The 16606-nt window shown below is 41.3% G+C and overlaps 1 protein-coding gene across 1 annotated transcript in view; it reads left to right on the forward strand.

Moving 5' to 3' along the window:
* Nucleotides 1-15886, forward strand: part of DHX57 (DExH-box helicase 57) — a 94746-nt gene extending 78860 nt beyond the window's left edge. Inside the window, 4 exon segments of the mRNA XM_007945079.2 lie at nucleotides 1206-1280; nucleotides 4056-4190; nucleotides 11854-12054; nucleotides 15743-15886. Of these exon segments, the coding sequence (XP_007943270.2) occupies nucleotides 1206-1280; nucleotides 4056-4190; nucleotides 11854-12054; nucleotides 15743-15886 (555 nt within the window).
* The last annotated feature ends 720 nt before the right edge of the window (nucleotides 15887-16606 follow it).

Here is a 16606-nt window from a genome sequence, read left to right on the forward strand (position 1 = left end):
AGAATAGAACCACTCCATAGGGTTTTCATGGCAATAGCCTTTTGCAAAGCAGATCACCAGGGCTTTCTTACAAGCTGCATCCAGTCCTAATTTCTCTTTCATTCCAAACCAAACCAAACTCACTGCCGTCGAACATTTACTTGGGAACACTTGTAGTCATTCTTCACCTGAGTCCTGTGAGCAGTAGGTTGGTGGCATTCTTGATTTTCTTCTTTCTACAATGAGTATCAGGAGCTCTGGTAGCATAGTGCCTAAGGCACTTGACTGCTAACCAGAAGGCACATGGTTCAAACCCAGCAGCCACTCCTCAGAAGGAAGGTTAGGCAATCTGCCATAGTGATACTGCCTCGGAAACCCAAGGAGGGGTCACTAAGAGTCAACGGCAAATAACAACAACAACGAGAATGGACTAACACTCATACAAACAGAATTGTTTTTAATTGTCATCGTTTTTTATTTATTTATTTATTTATTTGTCAGTGAGCAGACTAGCAATCTTATCTTAGTTACATGGGGCAGAGATCTGGGCTGAGGCTGTGTCACCCTGGACTAGGGCGTTTTGCAGCCACCTCCAGCTCCGTGACACCTTGGTGACAGCTGGGACATTGAGATGCTTGAGAGGAACTTGAGAGACACAGAGAGGAAGAAGTCTTAGATCAGGGATAAAACAAACGAAATGTTCCTTGTTTTTAATTTTTAAATGTCACTCTGGTTCTTGGTAAGTTCAAAAGAGGTAGAATAAACTTTCCAGTAATGTGTTCTCACATCAGCCCCACCTTTTTTCCAAACAGGGACAGTGTTTCATAAACTATAGGAAAAGCACTTCAAGATGAGCCTGCTACCCCTCTGTTCTAAGTGCAATTAGTGATTGATTTCTGAACATTTCACATGCCAGAATCTTTTCTCTCTACTGACCTTTATGACCACTAGTTTTGTAACTGCCTTGCAGAGATTTAGGAAGAAATTTATAAATCTCTGCAAAGCTCCTTGGAGTGAGTCTTATGTGGATATGGTCCAGTAACTTCATATTTTACTTACAAAGAAATATTTGTTTCCAGCAAAATGGTTGGAACTCACTGCCCTTTTGTGTTTTATTTAAGATAGCGATCAAATGAAATATAATGGTAAATTCCAGGGCACAGACAGAAGTAGCCATATTACTTGCCAAAAGCACTTACAGGATTAATGCTGTATTTCTCTTATAGGCAAATTCAAATGCTGAGAACCCCAAGCTGATATCAGCAATGCTGTGTGCTGCTCTGTATCCAAATGTAGTGCAGGTAACAGAAGATTTTTCGTGGGTCCTCCCACTTCTTGTTGACTCATGGCCAAGGGATATAAGTTAAGACTTGCATATTAATCATCTGAAAGAGATACACACACACAGGCATGCTTTTTAAGGATGTTACCTTATAGCAGCTCCTTAGTGCACATTTCCAGTCCTACCAGTCAGATATATTATTCAGTAACACATTTATTATATAAAATGAAATGCCTTTTAATCCTGGCACTTTATGACATTCTAGAAATTAAGATGGACAGAAATGTCACTCTGTCAGCCAACCTGTGCATAACTAACGTTCTGTGTTAGAAATAAGTTTGATTCTACTATAATTTCACATTTCTCCATATTCCCTCTACTCTGGACTAAAGTTAGATACAAACTTATGACACGAATCAGTATTGTGGCCATCCTCTGGAGATCTTAACCTGAGTATACTCTTGAAGTTTTACCTAAGTTTTGATTATCCAGTCCTAACAAGGACTGTTTCAAACTCAGAAAGAATTTGAATTTGACAGAGTACTAAATCATTTATCAAGGCCTTAACTTTTTGTTAAATTCTCACTTACCATCTGCTGCTTAAATTATGGTTCATTTTCGGCATAGCACTTGTGTGCTTTTGAAATTTACCTTAAATCATTTGATTTGCTGGTTTTGATATTATACTACAGTTTTGTAAGGTGTTACCATTGGGGGGAAGCTGAATGAAAGGCAAAGGGACTGTATATTTTTGTAACTTCCTGTAAGTCTATAATTGTTTCAAAATAAAAAATTTGGGGGAAAAATAAAGAATTCCAAGAAAAATACATTTGGAGACTTAAAATGTAGGAATGAAAATAATACATGTGGTATAAAAAATTTTAAGTGAATAATAATATAATTTTGACACTAAACCAAAAGTGATAGTTCTGGCTATGCATTTAATAACTCTCATAAAGGAGCTCTGGTGGCACAGTGCCTAAGGCATTTGACTGCTGAAGGTTGGCAGTTCAAACACACCAGCCACTCCATGGAAGGAAGACTGGCAATCTACTTCCATAAAGATTTACCACCTCGGCATCCCAAAGGGGGTTGCTATGAGTCAGAATCGACTCGATGGCAGTGATAAATAGACATGATGGAATGGGCAGTACACGCATACAAATTAATGTGCTGTGTTACTAGGATGAAAAAATGCAAGTTAAAACAACCAAGAAATACCTCTTTTTACTTTCCAAAAAAGCAAAATAAAATTTATTTAATTTTTCTGTCATGAGCCTCAAAAAATAACTCTCCCTCTTGGTGGGGATATTAATTAATATGCCCTTTCTAGATAGCAGTTTCATTTCTAGGGATTTCTTACTAAGAAATAACCACATAGAAGAATGTTGAGCACTGTTTATAATTGTAGATAATCTAAATTTCCAGCAATAGGGAATTTATTGGTTAAATAATTATAGATCCTTACAAGGTAACAGTCATCGAGAATTATGCTGTAGGAAAATATTTAACAACATGGAAAGATGGTATCAGAAAAGTAGTTTATTAAAAAGAATGATCCTATTTTAGTATGTGTTCTGGTTACCTCGTGCTGCTCTGACAGGAATATACCACAAATGGTATGTCTTTAACAAGCAGGTGTTTATTCTCTTACAATTTGGAGGCTTTAAGTCCAAGTTCAAAGTGCCAGGCTCTAGGGGCTGGGTGAAAGCCCCTCAACCTTGGGATCCAGCTCTGCCTCCTGCTCCTAGCCGACTGGAGCTAGAGATGTTTCTTAACTCCGTCAGCTGCTGGCTGCTGAGGCTGCCAAGCCCAAGGTTGACAAATAAAATGGCACAGTCCCACTGTTACCAAACCACACAGCAGGCCATTAATTTAAGTCCATTGTAAGTCCCAAGGTCGGCAAAGCATGGCAGGCTGCTGAAACAATGACCCAGCTACATGCAGGGTCCAAGCGTACCATAGGCTAGAGACCATTCCCAAATATATACGGGAAACTCCTTATATACAGGAAACAGATCACATCCCAAAGGCAGCTACTCAGCTGCTTGAGGTATATCCCACCATGGAGTTGATTGCCAGTCTCATCATGGGGAATAACTACCACCAGCTTCCCAGCCATTCAACTAGGCCCAGCCAAGTTGACATACAAATTTAACTACCACAGTGTCAATATATAGGTAAATTTTTACAGTATATGTTTATGGCTATCTCTCTATATATAAACAAATATCTAGCAAAGAAACTAAAATGATAGGAATCAAATGTTAATACCAGTTATTTCTTAATTATGAGATTACATTGATGTTCTATTCTTTATTTCTAATACATATTTTCCACAGTAAACATGTTCATTGTGTTTGAAAAATATAATTCTTATATACATGGAAGCTTTTATGTTTTCAAGTGGAATCATCTGTTTATTCATAGAATTGTATTATTGTGTTTTGAAAAAAATGTATTTGGTATTATTGGATTGAGATTGACATTGAGAGTCAGCAGACTCCTGGTCTAGCATTGCCAATTGGAGCTCTGTACCTGGTAATCGGTGCAGACCCACAATAGCAATGTAATTTCTCCTCCACATGGCTGGTGTACAGCCTAGTCACCCAGAGCTGCTGCACCTACATCCACACTTCTGAGTGATAAAAATAAAAGATGTGTGTGTGTACTGTTTTCAGAAGGAACAAAGTAAGCGAGAAAAGGGAAAAACAGCAATGCCCTTCAAAGAAGACTGATTTTATACTGACAATGAAAATATATATCTATTTTTTTTCAAATACCTATTGTGTAGGTGAAAAGCCCCGAAGGGAAATTTCAGAAGACCAGTATTGGAGCTGTCAGAATGAAACCAAAATCAGAGGAATTGAAGTTTGTCACTAAGAACGATGGATATGTACACATTCACCCTTCCTCAGTGAACTATCAGGTCAGAATGGTGATGTGTCTTTATGTTTACATATGGCAGGCTTGGGTACCTTAAATTCAGCCAAACTCTATTCTATTACTTGCTCTCCCCAGCAGCACAGTTGCCTTGGGGAAGATTGAATAAATGACTAGACATTGGACTATTTCTGAAAAGACTGTTTCTGTTTCAAGAAAATTCTACTGAGTGCAAAATAATGCTCAAGCCTCCCTTCAGCTGCAAAGCACTTCTTTTTAATGGCAGTTTAAGAAGTCATGATGTTACTGCTTTGCTGTATCTGTGCCCTCATATGAAATGGCTAAAATAGGCAAATGCATAGAGACCAGGGTTTATTAGTGGATTCCAGGGGCAGGGGAGAGGGAGAGTCGTTGTTTAGAATGCAGTCTATGATTATGATTATGGAAATTTGGCAACAGATAGGATAGTAATGATAGTTGTACAACATGGTTAACGTAACTCATGTTACTAAATTGTACACATGCAAAATATTACCTTGAAAAACGTTGTATTATATAGTTTCATAGCCAAAAAAAAGTGGAGGGGCAATAATGACCTATACCTGCAGATCCCCCTTCCCCAGTTTTCATTCTTCCTTCAGCCTACTGCTGTGATGCTTCTGTCCCCATTGTCCACTAAACCGATCAAAGGTCATGAGTCACCTCCTAGTGATCACATCTGTGATTATTTCCCTGTGGTGTTTGACACAACTGATGTCCCTTTCTTTTGAAACTGTTTCTGATGTTCCTTTTGCTTCTGAAATAGCACTTTCTTCTGTTACATCTCTGATCATCCTCTCTGATCATGTCCTTTGCTAGCTTCTCTTCCTTTGCCCTGAAGTAGTGGTTCTGTCCCTCACCCTTATTTTCTCCCTGTAATGTACATACACTTCTGGAACTACCAAATGCACAACATCGTGGTTCCAACTGCCACCTATACACTGTAAACAAAACAAAAGCCTACTGCCATTGAGTCAGTTCCAACTCATAGTGACCCCCACTGGATTTCCAGGGAGGTAAATCTTTACAGAAGTAGATTGCCCCGGACTTCTGGTAAGATGGAGGAATAAGCAGACAGGCAACATAGACCTTCTTCCACAAAGAAAAGAAAAGCCAGTTGACAGAGATACAGAAGATAATCTTAGACCCTTGAGCTTTGAAAGTAACTATTCAGAAGTAGATTAGGCACTAACTAGTGGAAAAACCTGAATAAAAATAGTGAGTGCAGAGATGGTCGGACCTGCGGACTGTCAGCTACTCTGATGGGACCAACCAGCTTGAATATTTCCAAGTGGTGTTGGGATCTGAGAATTGACCTAAAGATCAGCCCTGGTCACCAGGGCTGCAGGGATGACTGCGCTGGTGACCTGTGACTAGAAAGAGAAACAGCAAGGAGGGAGACGACCTGAGCTGTTGACTTTTCCACTGTCCGGAGGGCACAGCCATTTTGATTATTTACACGTGGCAGCTATTTTGGATATTTAAAGTGACCGATGGAGCAGCCATATTGGATATTTAAAGTGACTGAGGGTGCAGCCATTTTGAATGTTTACAAGTGGTAACCATTTTGGATTTTAAAGTGACAGCATACTCATTCGGATTCCAGGGACCTAAGAATAGGCTCTGTTTGTCAAGGTCAGCAGGCTCATACGAGAGGCTGACAATGGGAAAGGAGACAGGTGCTGAGTGTGTAAGTGCTGTCAACTAAATGAATAGAGGAGCAGGGTACAGCATAGTACCCTGCTGGCATGGATAACATACAAACAAAACAAAGAAGCAAAAATAGTGGGCAAGCCACTCCAACATACCAAAGAAGCAAGATAAAGCAGGAGAAACAAGGGACCAGGATGCAGACCCAAAACACATCCCTGAGGAAGATACAGCATTGGAACTCCCTGATAAGGAATTCAAAAGAATTATATTTAGGTATCTTCAACAAATTGAGAGACAGATCAAGGAGAACACAGAGAAAACCCTAGAACAATTTCAAAAGACAAAACAGGAACAAAATGACAAAATAAATGAAAAATTAGAAATGATACAAAGTTGCAGTGTAGTAAATTACTTGGTATGGCTTTTCTACCCATAAGTCATTGTAAACTCAGTGGTATAATGAGCAACTGAGGAGCTCCTGATTGTAAATGTTATCCACCTGGGTTATTTCTGTTGGGCGTGGCACAACACAATGTTATGGGAGGTTCACTCTCAGGTGCTTAGAATTCTGTTGTTATGATTGGTTGGTTTGGCCACTCTGCCAAGCTCAAAAGGAGGCCTCCTAGAGGCAGAACTCTCTCTGACTGCTGGTTGAGGAAGACGTGCTGCTGAAAGAGACATGCGCTACTGAAAGAGACACGTGCTTCTGGGAAAGAGATGCAAGAGACACGCATTGCTGAGTAAGACACTGAGGGACATGCACTGCTGGGGGAGAGACTGTGAGAGATTTGGCTGAGAGACAGTGGGCTGGGAGAGAGACTGAGCATTTTTCCTGAACTTGAATTGTAGCCTGGTGCTTCCTTAATAAACCCCATAATCTGTGAGTTCTTTGTGGCCACTGCAGCAAATTATCGAACCCAGGAGAGAGGTGGTGGTGCTTTGGGAGGAACAGTTGGTGAAAGGGCTCGAGGGAGGCAGCATGTCTGGCCTTGCAGTAATAGGCCTTGGGCTATTGATGGTGATTCTGCCTTCCTCTTGTGGGATTAGAGGAAGTCAGAACATGTGGCCTCCTTGCCCTTTTTGCAAAAGTCTATACACAGAAATCCAAAAGATTAATACTAAATTTTCAGAAGTAGATAAGATATTGAATGGGCAAAGGAGCAGAATTGAATCAATGGAAGACAGAATTCAGGAGATTGAAGGCAAATACCTGAACACGTCTTTGGAAAGGGATAAATCAGAAAAAAGATTAAAACAAAATGAAGAAAGCCTAAGCTTCATGTGGGATACCATCAAAAGAAATAACCTATGTGTAATCAGAATTCCAGAATAGAAGGAGACCGATAAAACCACAGAGAAAATTGTTGATTTGTTGGAAGAGAATTTTCCTGGTATTATGAAAGATGAGAATATATCCATCCAAGAAGTCTAGCGAACCCCAAACAGGATAGACCCCAAAAGAAAATCACCCAGACATATCATCATCAAACTTACCAAACCAAGGACAAGAAAGAATCATGAGAGCAGCAAGGGAAAAACAAAAAGTTACCTACAAGGGGCAACCAATTAGACTAAGCTCAGATTTCTTGACAGAAACCATACAAATGAGAAGACAATGGGACAGTATATATAAAACACTGAAAGAGAAAAATTCCAACCAAGAATTAGGTACCCAGCAAAACTGTCCCTCAAATATGATGGTGAAATTAGAACATTTCCAGATCAGCAGAAGTTAAGAGAATTTGTTAAAACCAGACCAGCCTTACAAGAGATGCTAATGGGAGCCCTTTGGACAGAGAAGCAACAACAGACAACAACAACTGAACATTAACACATATGATGATATAACCCAGAAACCAACCCAGCTATGGAAGTATCCAAAGTAAATAAGCCTACAAGATTGTAAACAGGGAACCAGAGACATCAATTGACAAATGAGGACAACTACAAACCAAAAAGGGAAAAAACTGTGTCATTACAGAACTTCTAGATGGTAGAGAAATCAAGACAACTACAAGATAGAACAGACTGTTCTAAACTTGGAAAGAAAACTATAAATCATAGGGTAACCTCAAAGAAAAATGATAAACCTTCACATCAAAAAAGAGGACCAGCATAAATACTCAGCAAATACTAAAACAATAGCAATGAAGGAAGCGATAAAACGATTCATAAACAAAATGAGCTCAGCATAGAAAATTATATGGAACAAAGAAATCAACACCACAAAAAGCACATAATAAAAATGACAGCAACAAATTCGTATTTGCCAATAATTACGTAACTGGCAAGGGACTTATCTCAGAGATTTATAGCAGAAGACTATGGCACATACACGTAATGGAATGCTATGCAGCACTAAAGAATAATGTTGTTATGTGCCATCGAGTTGGACCCAACTCCCTGCGACCCCTCCTTGGGTTTCCCAGGCAGTATCACTATGGAAGTAGATTGCCCAGCCTTCCTTCCGCAGAGTGGCTGGTGGGTTTGAACCACCAGCCTTCTGGTTAGCAGTCAAGTGCTTTAGGCACTATGCCACCAAAGCTCCCAAAGAGTAATGTCGAGTCTGCAAAACACCTCATAATATGGATGAACTTGGAGGACATTATGCTGAGTGAAATAAGTCAATCACAGAAGGACAAATACAGTATTAGTTCGTTGTTGTGGAAAGTCAAGGAAAGGTTTATATACGGAGGGAAACTTTCTTTGTTGGTTGCCAGCGGTGGGAGGGGAGGGGAGGGAACACTGCAAAAAGAAAGCATTGACCCATGTCACTTTAGTTTTGTGTATTTCACTGTACATAAATTATATTTCAATAAAATGCATTTAAAAAAAAAAAAAAAAAAAAACTAGATTGCCCCATTTTCCTTCCGTAGAGCAAGCTGGTGGATTTTAACTGCCAAACTTCTGGTTAGCAGTCAGATGCCTTAGGCATTGCACCACCTGAGCTCCTTTCTGCACATTGCAACAACAACAACAAAAAAAAAACCACTGCCATCAAGAAGATTCCAACTCATAGCAACCCCCACTGGGTTTCCAAGGTGGTAAATCTATGGAAGTAGATTGCCCAGTCTTGCTTCTGCGGAGTGGCTGGTGGGTTTGACCCACCAACCTTCTGGTTAGCAGTCAGATGCTTTAGGCACTGTGCTACCAGAGCTCTGACCCCCGAATCTCTGTCTCCAGAGCTGGGGTTTGTCCTGAGCTCTCCTGCTGGAAATCATCAGCTGGATGCTTTCCAGTCATCTCAGTCAAAAGCTGCAAATCAACCTCATTGTCTCCCAGTTCCCTCTTCTCTTCCTAGGTTTCTGTCTTGGTTAATGGTACTACCCACATCAGAACCCAGGTGTAAAAAGGACATTGGGGCAGCATCCTGTGACCTTCTCTAACTTACAACCGGGAGGGAGACAGCAGCAACATCTGGCCAAGGTTTATTTCTATGAGGCCAGACATGCTACCACCCTTCAGCCTTTTTACCAATTCTGACACCAACCATCCCTCCCACAGCACTCTTTACTTCTCTGTTGGGTTTGATAATTTGTTGCAGTGACCACAAAGAACAATATTCTCAGTTATGAGATTTATTAGTGAAGTAACAGGTTCAGGAATGTTCAGGATCCAATTCTTTAATTAAGACAGCTTCCCCTCGGCCATGCCCAAAGGCACACTCTCTTTGGCCCTTGCCTCTCGGCCTGACCTCTGCCCTGCTGGAGCAAGTGTCACAAAGCTCCTTTAGCTCTGCCAGTAGGTGCATTCCAATCCACCAGCGAGCCTCCTGCCCAAAGGCACTCAGCTTTCTTGCTCCATGGGCCAGCAAGCCTGCCACTCTGTCTCTTGATTCTGCTGCCGCTGTTGCTGCCACTGTCTTTCTTCCATCTTTCTGCCAGTTCTCTGCCATCTCAGCACAGGTATCTCGGATCCAAGGACATACTCCACTCCTGGTTGCTGTGTCTTGATCGTAGTGAGATTCCCCCTTTCTGCCTTTGGGATGGCTCATTTTAAGCTAATTGGATGATAAAACTGACCAATCCCTATATTAGGGTTCCATATACCTTATTTGCATGGTCCCACCCCCACAAGGGCACCCTATTTACATTACTAATAAACTGTCTAATCCCCTTGATAGACCTCAAGCACCTCACATTTAAATAGTTCCACCCATTTATCTGGTCGGAGTCACAAAGACCATGGCCAGAAGAGCCATACCAAGTAATTCAGTGCACCACACCAGGAGTCTCATAGACTCCTGTTCTTTTTCTCCTTACTCCAGTCCAATTAGTCACCAAGTCTCAGCAATTCTGCCTTATTGATATCTCAGATATGCATACTCCTCTTGTCTCTACCATTTCTTGAACTGCCATTTCCTCAGTTCAAACCCCAAACATCTATCTCTTACCTGAATTATTATAATAATCTTACTTATGGTGTGTTCTCCCACCGATCTTCTATACTGTTGCTGTCAAAATTACAAATACATTTGACCATGTCATCCCCTTGCTTGAAACTCTTCCATATGTGGAGTGTACTGCCAACACTGTCACATGATCCCTCATGTTCTGGACCTTCCCCAGACTGTGTCCCCCACACTTTGTTCCTGTGTCATTCTGTGTGCTCCAGACATACCAGACTATGAGCAGTGTCCCCAAATGCCAGGCCATTGGACATGCTATTCTCTTTGCTTGGAATGACATTCCATTCCCCAGAAAGCTCTTATCCTTCATACTTCTATTACGAATTACTTCCTCATCTCTGAACTGTAAATGTGGAAGTTGTTAATGTTGATGAATGTCTTGTTTATGTTTTCACCACGGTAAAAGTAAAAAAATCAAATAAAATAATTACTTCCTTGGTGCCTTCTCCCTCCAAGCTGCTCTTCCACTGTTCCACCATCAAGTAGGATGCATTTGTCCATTATTGCACTTATCACAGTATCTTGTAATGTGTGCCAAGCCCTGTTGCAGGCCGTTGAAGAGTGTAGATTAACTAGATAGACAAGATCTCTGCCTTCAAGTTGCTTACATTCTAGTGGGAAAGACAGGCAAGAAATGCACACACAAATACTCAGGTCAGTGACAAATGCTATAAAGGAAAATAAAGGGGGTGGGGAACACTGCAAAAATAAATAATAAGAAAAAGAAAACAAAGTAGAGGGATAGACAGTGACAGGAGAGGGGCCCTTTTAGACAGGGTAGGGTGGTCAGGAAGGACAATTAAGTAGATCCTAAATGAAGTGAAGGAGCAAGACAGGCACATGCTAAGGAAACAGCATTTCAGCAGAGAAAACAGACTGTGGGTTGGAAGCATATTTGGTGCATTCCAGAGAGTGCAAGAAGGCAACCAGCCAGCATCAGTGGAACACTGATTAGCGCTAGTGATTAGCGGCGAGGGAGGAGAGGCAGTGGGACAAGCAGGCAGGGGGTCAGGGCAGGTGGGACCTTGGCACTCCCAGTAAGAATTTAATAAATTCACTTATAGGAACCCATTGGAGCATTATGGGTCATAGATTTATGTTTTTAAGAGATCACTGGGTGCTGTGCAGAAAATAGACTGTAAAGATGCAAACTAACAAGCAGAGCAAGCACATAGGAAGCAGCTGCAGTAGTGTCTGTGAGACTATGATGTAGAAGTGGTAAGAACATGTCATTTCATTATGTGTTTAAAAAGTAGAGCTGTTGAGACTTAGTGATGATATAAATGGAATGAGAGAAAAAGCAGTCAAAGATGGCTCTGCAATTTGGGGCTTGAGCAGCTGAGTGAGAGTGCCTTTCACTAAGATGGTAAGCACTACAGACAGGAGGGAAAGCCAAGAATTCCTTTTGAACATGAGAAGTTTGAGGCGCTTAATGGATGTCTAGGTAGAGATGTTAGGGAGGCTGTTGTACATACCAGTTTGGAGCTCAGAGGAAGAACAGGCTGGAGGTGAAACTTTGTGAGTCATTAATGTAAATCCATGGGACTGGTGGAGTTTCTCTCACGTTGCCAGTGATTTCCCTGTAGTCACCTGAGGCTTTCCATTACAGGTCAGACACTTTGACAGTCCCTACCTGGTATACCACGAGAAGATCAAAACTAGTCGAGTGTTCATTCGAGACTGCAGCATGGTGTCTGTGTACCCACTGGTCTTGTTTGGAGGAGGCCAAGTGAATGTACAGCTTCAGAGGGGAGAGTTTGTGGTCTCCTTGGATGATGGCTGGATCCGTTTTGCAGCTGCCTCCCATCAGGTAAAGGGATAATTTGTCTGTGAGATTCAGCCCACAGTAGATTTTTTTTTTTTTTTTTTTTTTTTTTTTTTTTTATTAGGATTTGGGTGAAGATTTACAGAGTAAATTCACTTTTCATACAGCAGTTTACATATACTTTGTCTCATGTCATTGACCAAAATTTACAATGCAGCAGCTCCCCTCCCACTTCCTCCCCATAGTTACCTCCTCCCAGTGTCCATCCCTTCATACTCTTCTGCACCCTGAGCTATCTCCCTGTGCATAAGTAGCCCTTCCTTCTCCCATGATTGTTCTCTCCAGGGCGTGTGTCTACTTGAGGTAAATGTTTAAGTCACATGCCTGTACTTTGTTTGGCTGGAAACCACAGTTGTGGGTTCAATTCCAGACCTGAAGGGCAGCTAGGGGCCATAGTCTCAGTGGTTACACCAGGCTCTATTGGACCAGCAAACCTGGTCCCCATCTTCTTTTTTTTTTTTTTTTGCCTCCAAATGATTTTGAGTTTTGTACCACATTGTTCTCCCTCTTTATGCAGGATCTCCTACATCCCTTCCAAGTGGATGGCAGTGGTAGCTGGGCACCATCTAGTTCTTCTGGTCTCATAGTTGTATAGGCTGCAGATCGGATGGTGTACCAGTCACTAGGACTGATTGTTTCCATTAATTTTGGTTTTCTTCTTTCTTCTTGACGAGGAGAGACCCATTGTTGCATCTAGATGGCAGCTTCCTAGCTTTTAAGGTCCCAGTCGCTACTCGCCAAAGTAGTAGGTGGAACAATGTTTTGTATAGTAGTTATGCCAATTGAGCTTGATGTCCCCCCACAGTGGATTTTGATAATATGAAGCATAGGGCATTCCTTTAGGTGTCCAGGACAGCAGAGCTAACAAGCTAATGAAGAATGGTAAGGTTTCAACAGGAGGCTAATTAAGAGTGTGGCTGAAGTATGTCCCCACCCTGTACACTGGAAGCACACCAGAGCTCAGGGCACTTGATGTGGCAGGTTCAGGACAGAAGTTGTAATGTTAATATCACACAAATAATACATGTTCACCAAAGAAAAATCAGAAGATACAGATAAGCAGAAATAAATAAATAATCCTGATTTCACTGCCATTTACAAAAAGGGATGATGGATGTGAACCTAGGCTTTGTTTCCTATTATTCTCAGGTTTCTGTTACTCACCACTTAAGTCTCTAGGAGCAATATGTAAGGGGGAATATATATTGAAGAAAGGAACCCTGGTGATACAGTGGTTAAGCACTTGGCTGCTAACTAAAAGTATAGCATTTTGAACCCGCCAGCAGCTCTGTGGGAGAAAGACGTGTCAATCTGCTTCTATAAAGATTACAGCCTTGGAAACCCTATGAGGCAGTTCTACTCTGTCCTCTAGTGTCTCTGTAAGTCAGAATTGACTCAGCGGAATGGACTTGGTTTTTTGTTTTGTTTTTTGCATGTGTCGAAGAAATAAAAATTCATTTTAACCTTTCCATCTGTTAGAATGCTTATGTTGCAAGAAACAGAAACAGTACCTTAAACATGAAAGGAAATTTATTGGCCTTTTGACTTAAGTAGGGAGTAACAGAGCCCTGAGAATGATAGGAAACGAAGCCTAGGTTCACACTGATCATCACTTTTTTTAAAGATTAGAATAGTGGTGTACAATAGAAATATAATGCAAACCACATATGCAATTGTCTAGTAGCCACCTTTAAGAAAGTAAAAAGAAATAGGTAAATTTAATTTTAATAAATTTCATTTAGCCTGGTACATCCAACTGTTTTAAAAATTTTAACATGCAACCAATGTATAAAACTTGTTGTTGTTACCATCAAGTCGGACCCGACTCATAGCAACCCCTTCTTGGGTTTCCGAGGCAGTGGAAGTAGATTGCCCCATCTTCCTTCCGAGGAGTGGCTGATGGGTTTGAACCACCAGTCTTCTGGTTAGCAGTCAAGTGCCTTAGGCACTACGTTACCAGAACTCCTGTATAAAACTTACTGAGATATTTATATTCTCTTTTTATACTAAATCTTTAAACTATGAAATGTGTATCATACTCACAGCACATACCAGTTTGGACCAGCCATACTTTAGGTGCTCAACAGCCACATGTGGCTGCTGTACTGGACAGTGCAGGTCAGAGGGCCAGGCAGGGCTGGCTTGACTCAACAGCTCAATAACAGCAACCACACTTTGGGAGCAAGATGGCTGCAGTAGATCCTGGCTTGACATCTGTGCAGCACACTGCCCAGGAGTAACAGAAGCCCTATTTCCTAAAAGCTCCATCAAATCTCCCTTCTAAACCAATTCCTTTGGTTAAGGGAGCATCATGGACTGATTACTAAGGTCTGGATTACCTGAGCCATTCACTCTGGCAAGAACATGTTTGAATTAGATCAGGGTCCAAACTGTGGTTGGGGCACATTGGGGGAGGGACAGGCAAATGTTAGGAAGACATCTGTAGTCTGCAACAACATCAGCATAAGCAAAATGTCATTCAAAGTGCAGAGCTACTCCCTCTACAAAAACACAAAATGTATCCAAAAGCCAAAGAGATTTTTTTAGTATCTGCTACTTTTTTTTGTGTGTGTGTGATTTGGGTAAAAGTTTACAGAGCAAATTCACTTTCCATATAGTAGTTCACATACACTTTGTCTCATGCCATTGATTACAATTTCCCACAATGCAACAGCTCCCCTCCCACTTCCACACCTCTTCGCTGTGTCCTTCCCTCTCATGCACTCCTGCCCTCTGAGCTGTCTCCCTGTGCATACACAGCCCTTCTATTGTCCCATGATTATTCTCTCCAAAGAGTGTATCTACCTAATGTAAATTGGTAGATACACTAATGTAAATGTACACTAATATAAATGCTCAGCTCATACCTGTCTTTTGTTTGGCTGAAAGCAACAGGTGTGGGTTCAATTCCAGACCTGAAGGGCAGCTAGGGGCCATAGTCTCAGTGGTTTCATCAGGCTCTATCAGACCAGCAAACCTGGTCCCTTTCCGCCCCCCCCCCAACTGATTTTGAGTTTTGTCCACACTGTTCTCCCACTCTATCCAGGATCTCCTCCATAGATCCCTCCCTGAGAGGTTGACAGTGGTAGCCAGGCACCATCTAGTTCTTATGGTTTCACAGGCATATAGGCTGAGGATCACATGGTTACCAGTCACTTGGACTAATTGTTTTCATTAATCTTTGGTTTTCTTCACTCTTATTTGCTCTGAATGAGGAGAGACCCATCGTTGATCTAGATGGCCACTTGCAAGCTTTTAAGACCCCAGTCGCTATTCACCAAAGTAGTATCTACTACTTTTAATTTCTCATTTTTCTGCTTTTCTTTCAGAGCATATAGTAAAAGTTGAGCATGGTTTAGTGAGGAGAATATGACTGAAAAGCCGTATTTCCAAATTTCATCTTTTCCTTAAATGAGATGTGATAAAGGAACCCACTCATAATTGGACTCCATTCCGTATATTACAGAACTGCCAGGGAGTGAGCATTCCAATATTTGCATCAAGAAATTTTCCAAAGTGTGTTCGGTTTTTTTTTTTTTTTCCTTCTCCTTAATGGGGTTACATTAACACCAGAAGTATAGGCTAATAATAATCATAATCAGAGCATTTCCCTCTAATAGCCTTTTTTCCCCTGTGGCCCTGAGTGCTGCTTATATTTTGGCTTTCATTTCAGGTGGCTGAATTAGTAAAGGAACTTCGTGGTGAACTTGACCAGCTCCTCCAGGATAAAATAAAAAATCCGAGCATGGATCTGTGTACATGTCCTCGAGGATCCCGGATCATCAGCATGATCGTGAAACTTGTCACTACACAGTAGAGGCCAGCCTTAGAGGAATGCTTACTGCTCACCTGCTCCTCGCTGGCCTGAGATAAAACATCAGCACCTCTACCTCCAACTAGAGACCTGCGCTGGGGCAGCCCCATGGGAGGAGCCCAGCAGACACAGTGCTGAGTCAGCAGAGGCACTACAGACCGAGGGAAACACTCAGACTCAGGATTTCTCACAAAGCAGTGGGCCCTTGGCAGAGTTTGGAGCACCAGTGATGAGACTGTCTAAACCCAGCCTGTTTATCTCTGTGACTGTCCTGAAGAGAAGGAAATTTACCAGATAACACAAAAGTGAATGTTAAATGCGATTCTGTTTAATCTTTGTGTTATTTTTCTCCTGCTTTTTACTAGGGTGGCAGGGGCATGAGGGGAAATACCTGTTGTTTTGTCATAAAGGCTTAAGTGAGAGAAGTCAGAAAAGAGAAAAAAACTAGATCTATATACTTGAGGGGGGGAATCATGTGAGAAAGAAAAAGAAAAATATCATTTTATTGGCTACTGACTAGACTTGATTTTTGAAGGATTTTTAGTTTTATTCCTTAAATATCAGTGTAAAAAAATGTATTGAGTTTTGTTGTGGTATTATAATGTGAGCTGGTCTCCTCTTAGAAGCAGGACAGTCTTGAGTATCTTCATTCTCTTTAGTTGTCCATTTAGGTATCTTCACCCTCTCTTGTGCACTCACAATGCCCAGATTTCACAATACCCA

Source organism: Orycteropus afer, unplaced genomic scaffold (genome assembly GCF_000298275.1).
Source record: "Orycteropus afer afer isolate SDZICR_OR568_19922 unplaced genomic scaffold, OryAfe1.0 scaffold00131, whole genome shotgun sequence".
Lineage (NCBI taxonomy): Eukaryota > Metazoa > Chordata > Mammalia > Tubulidentata > Orycteropodidae > Orycteropus > Orycteropus afer.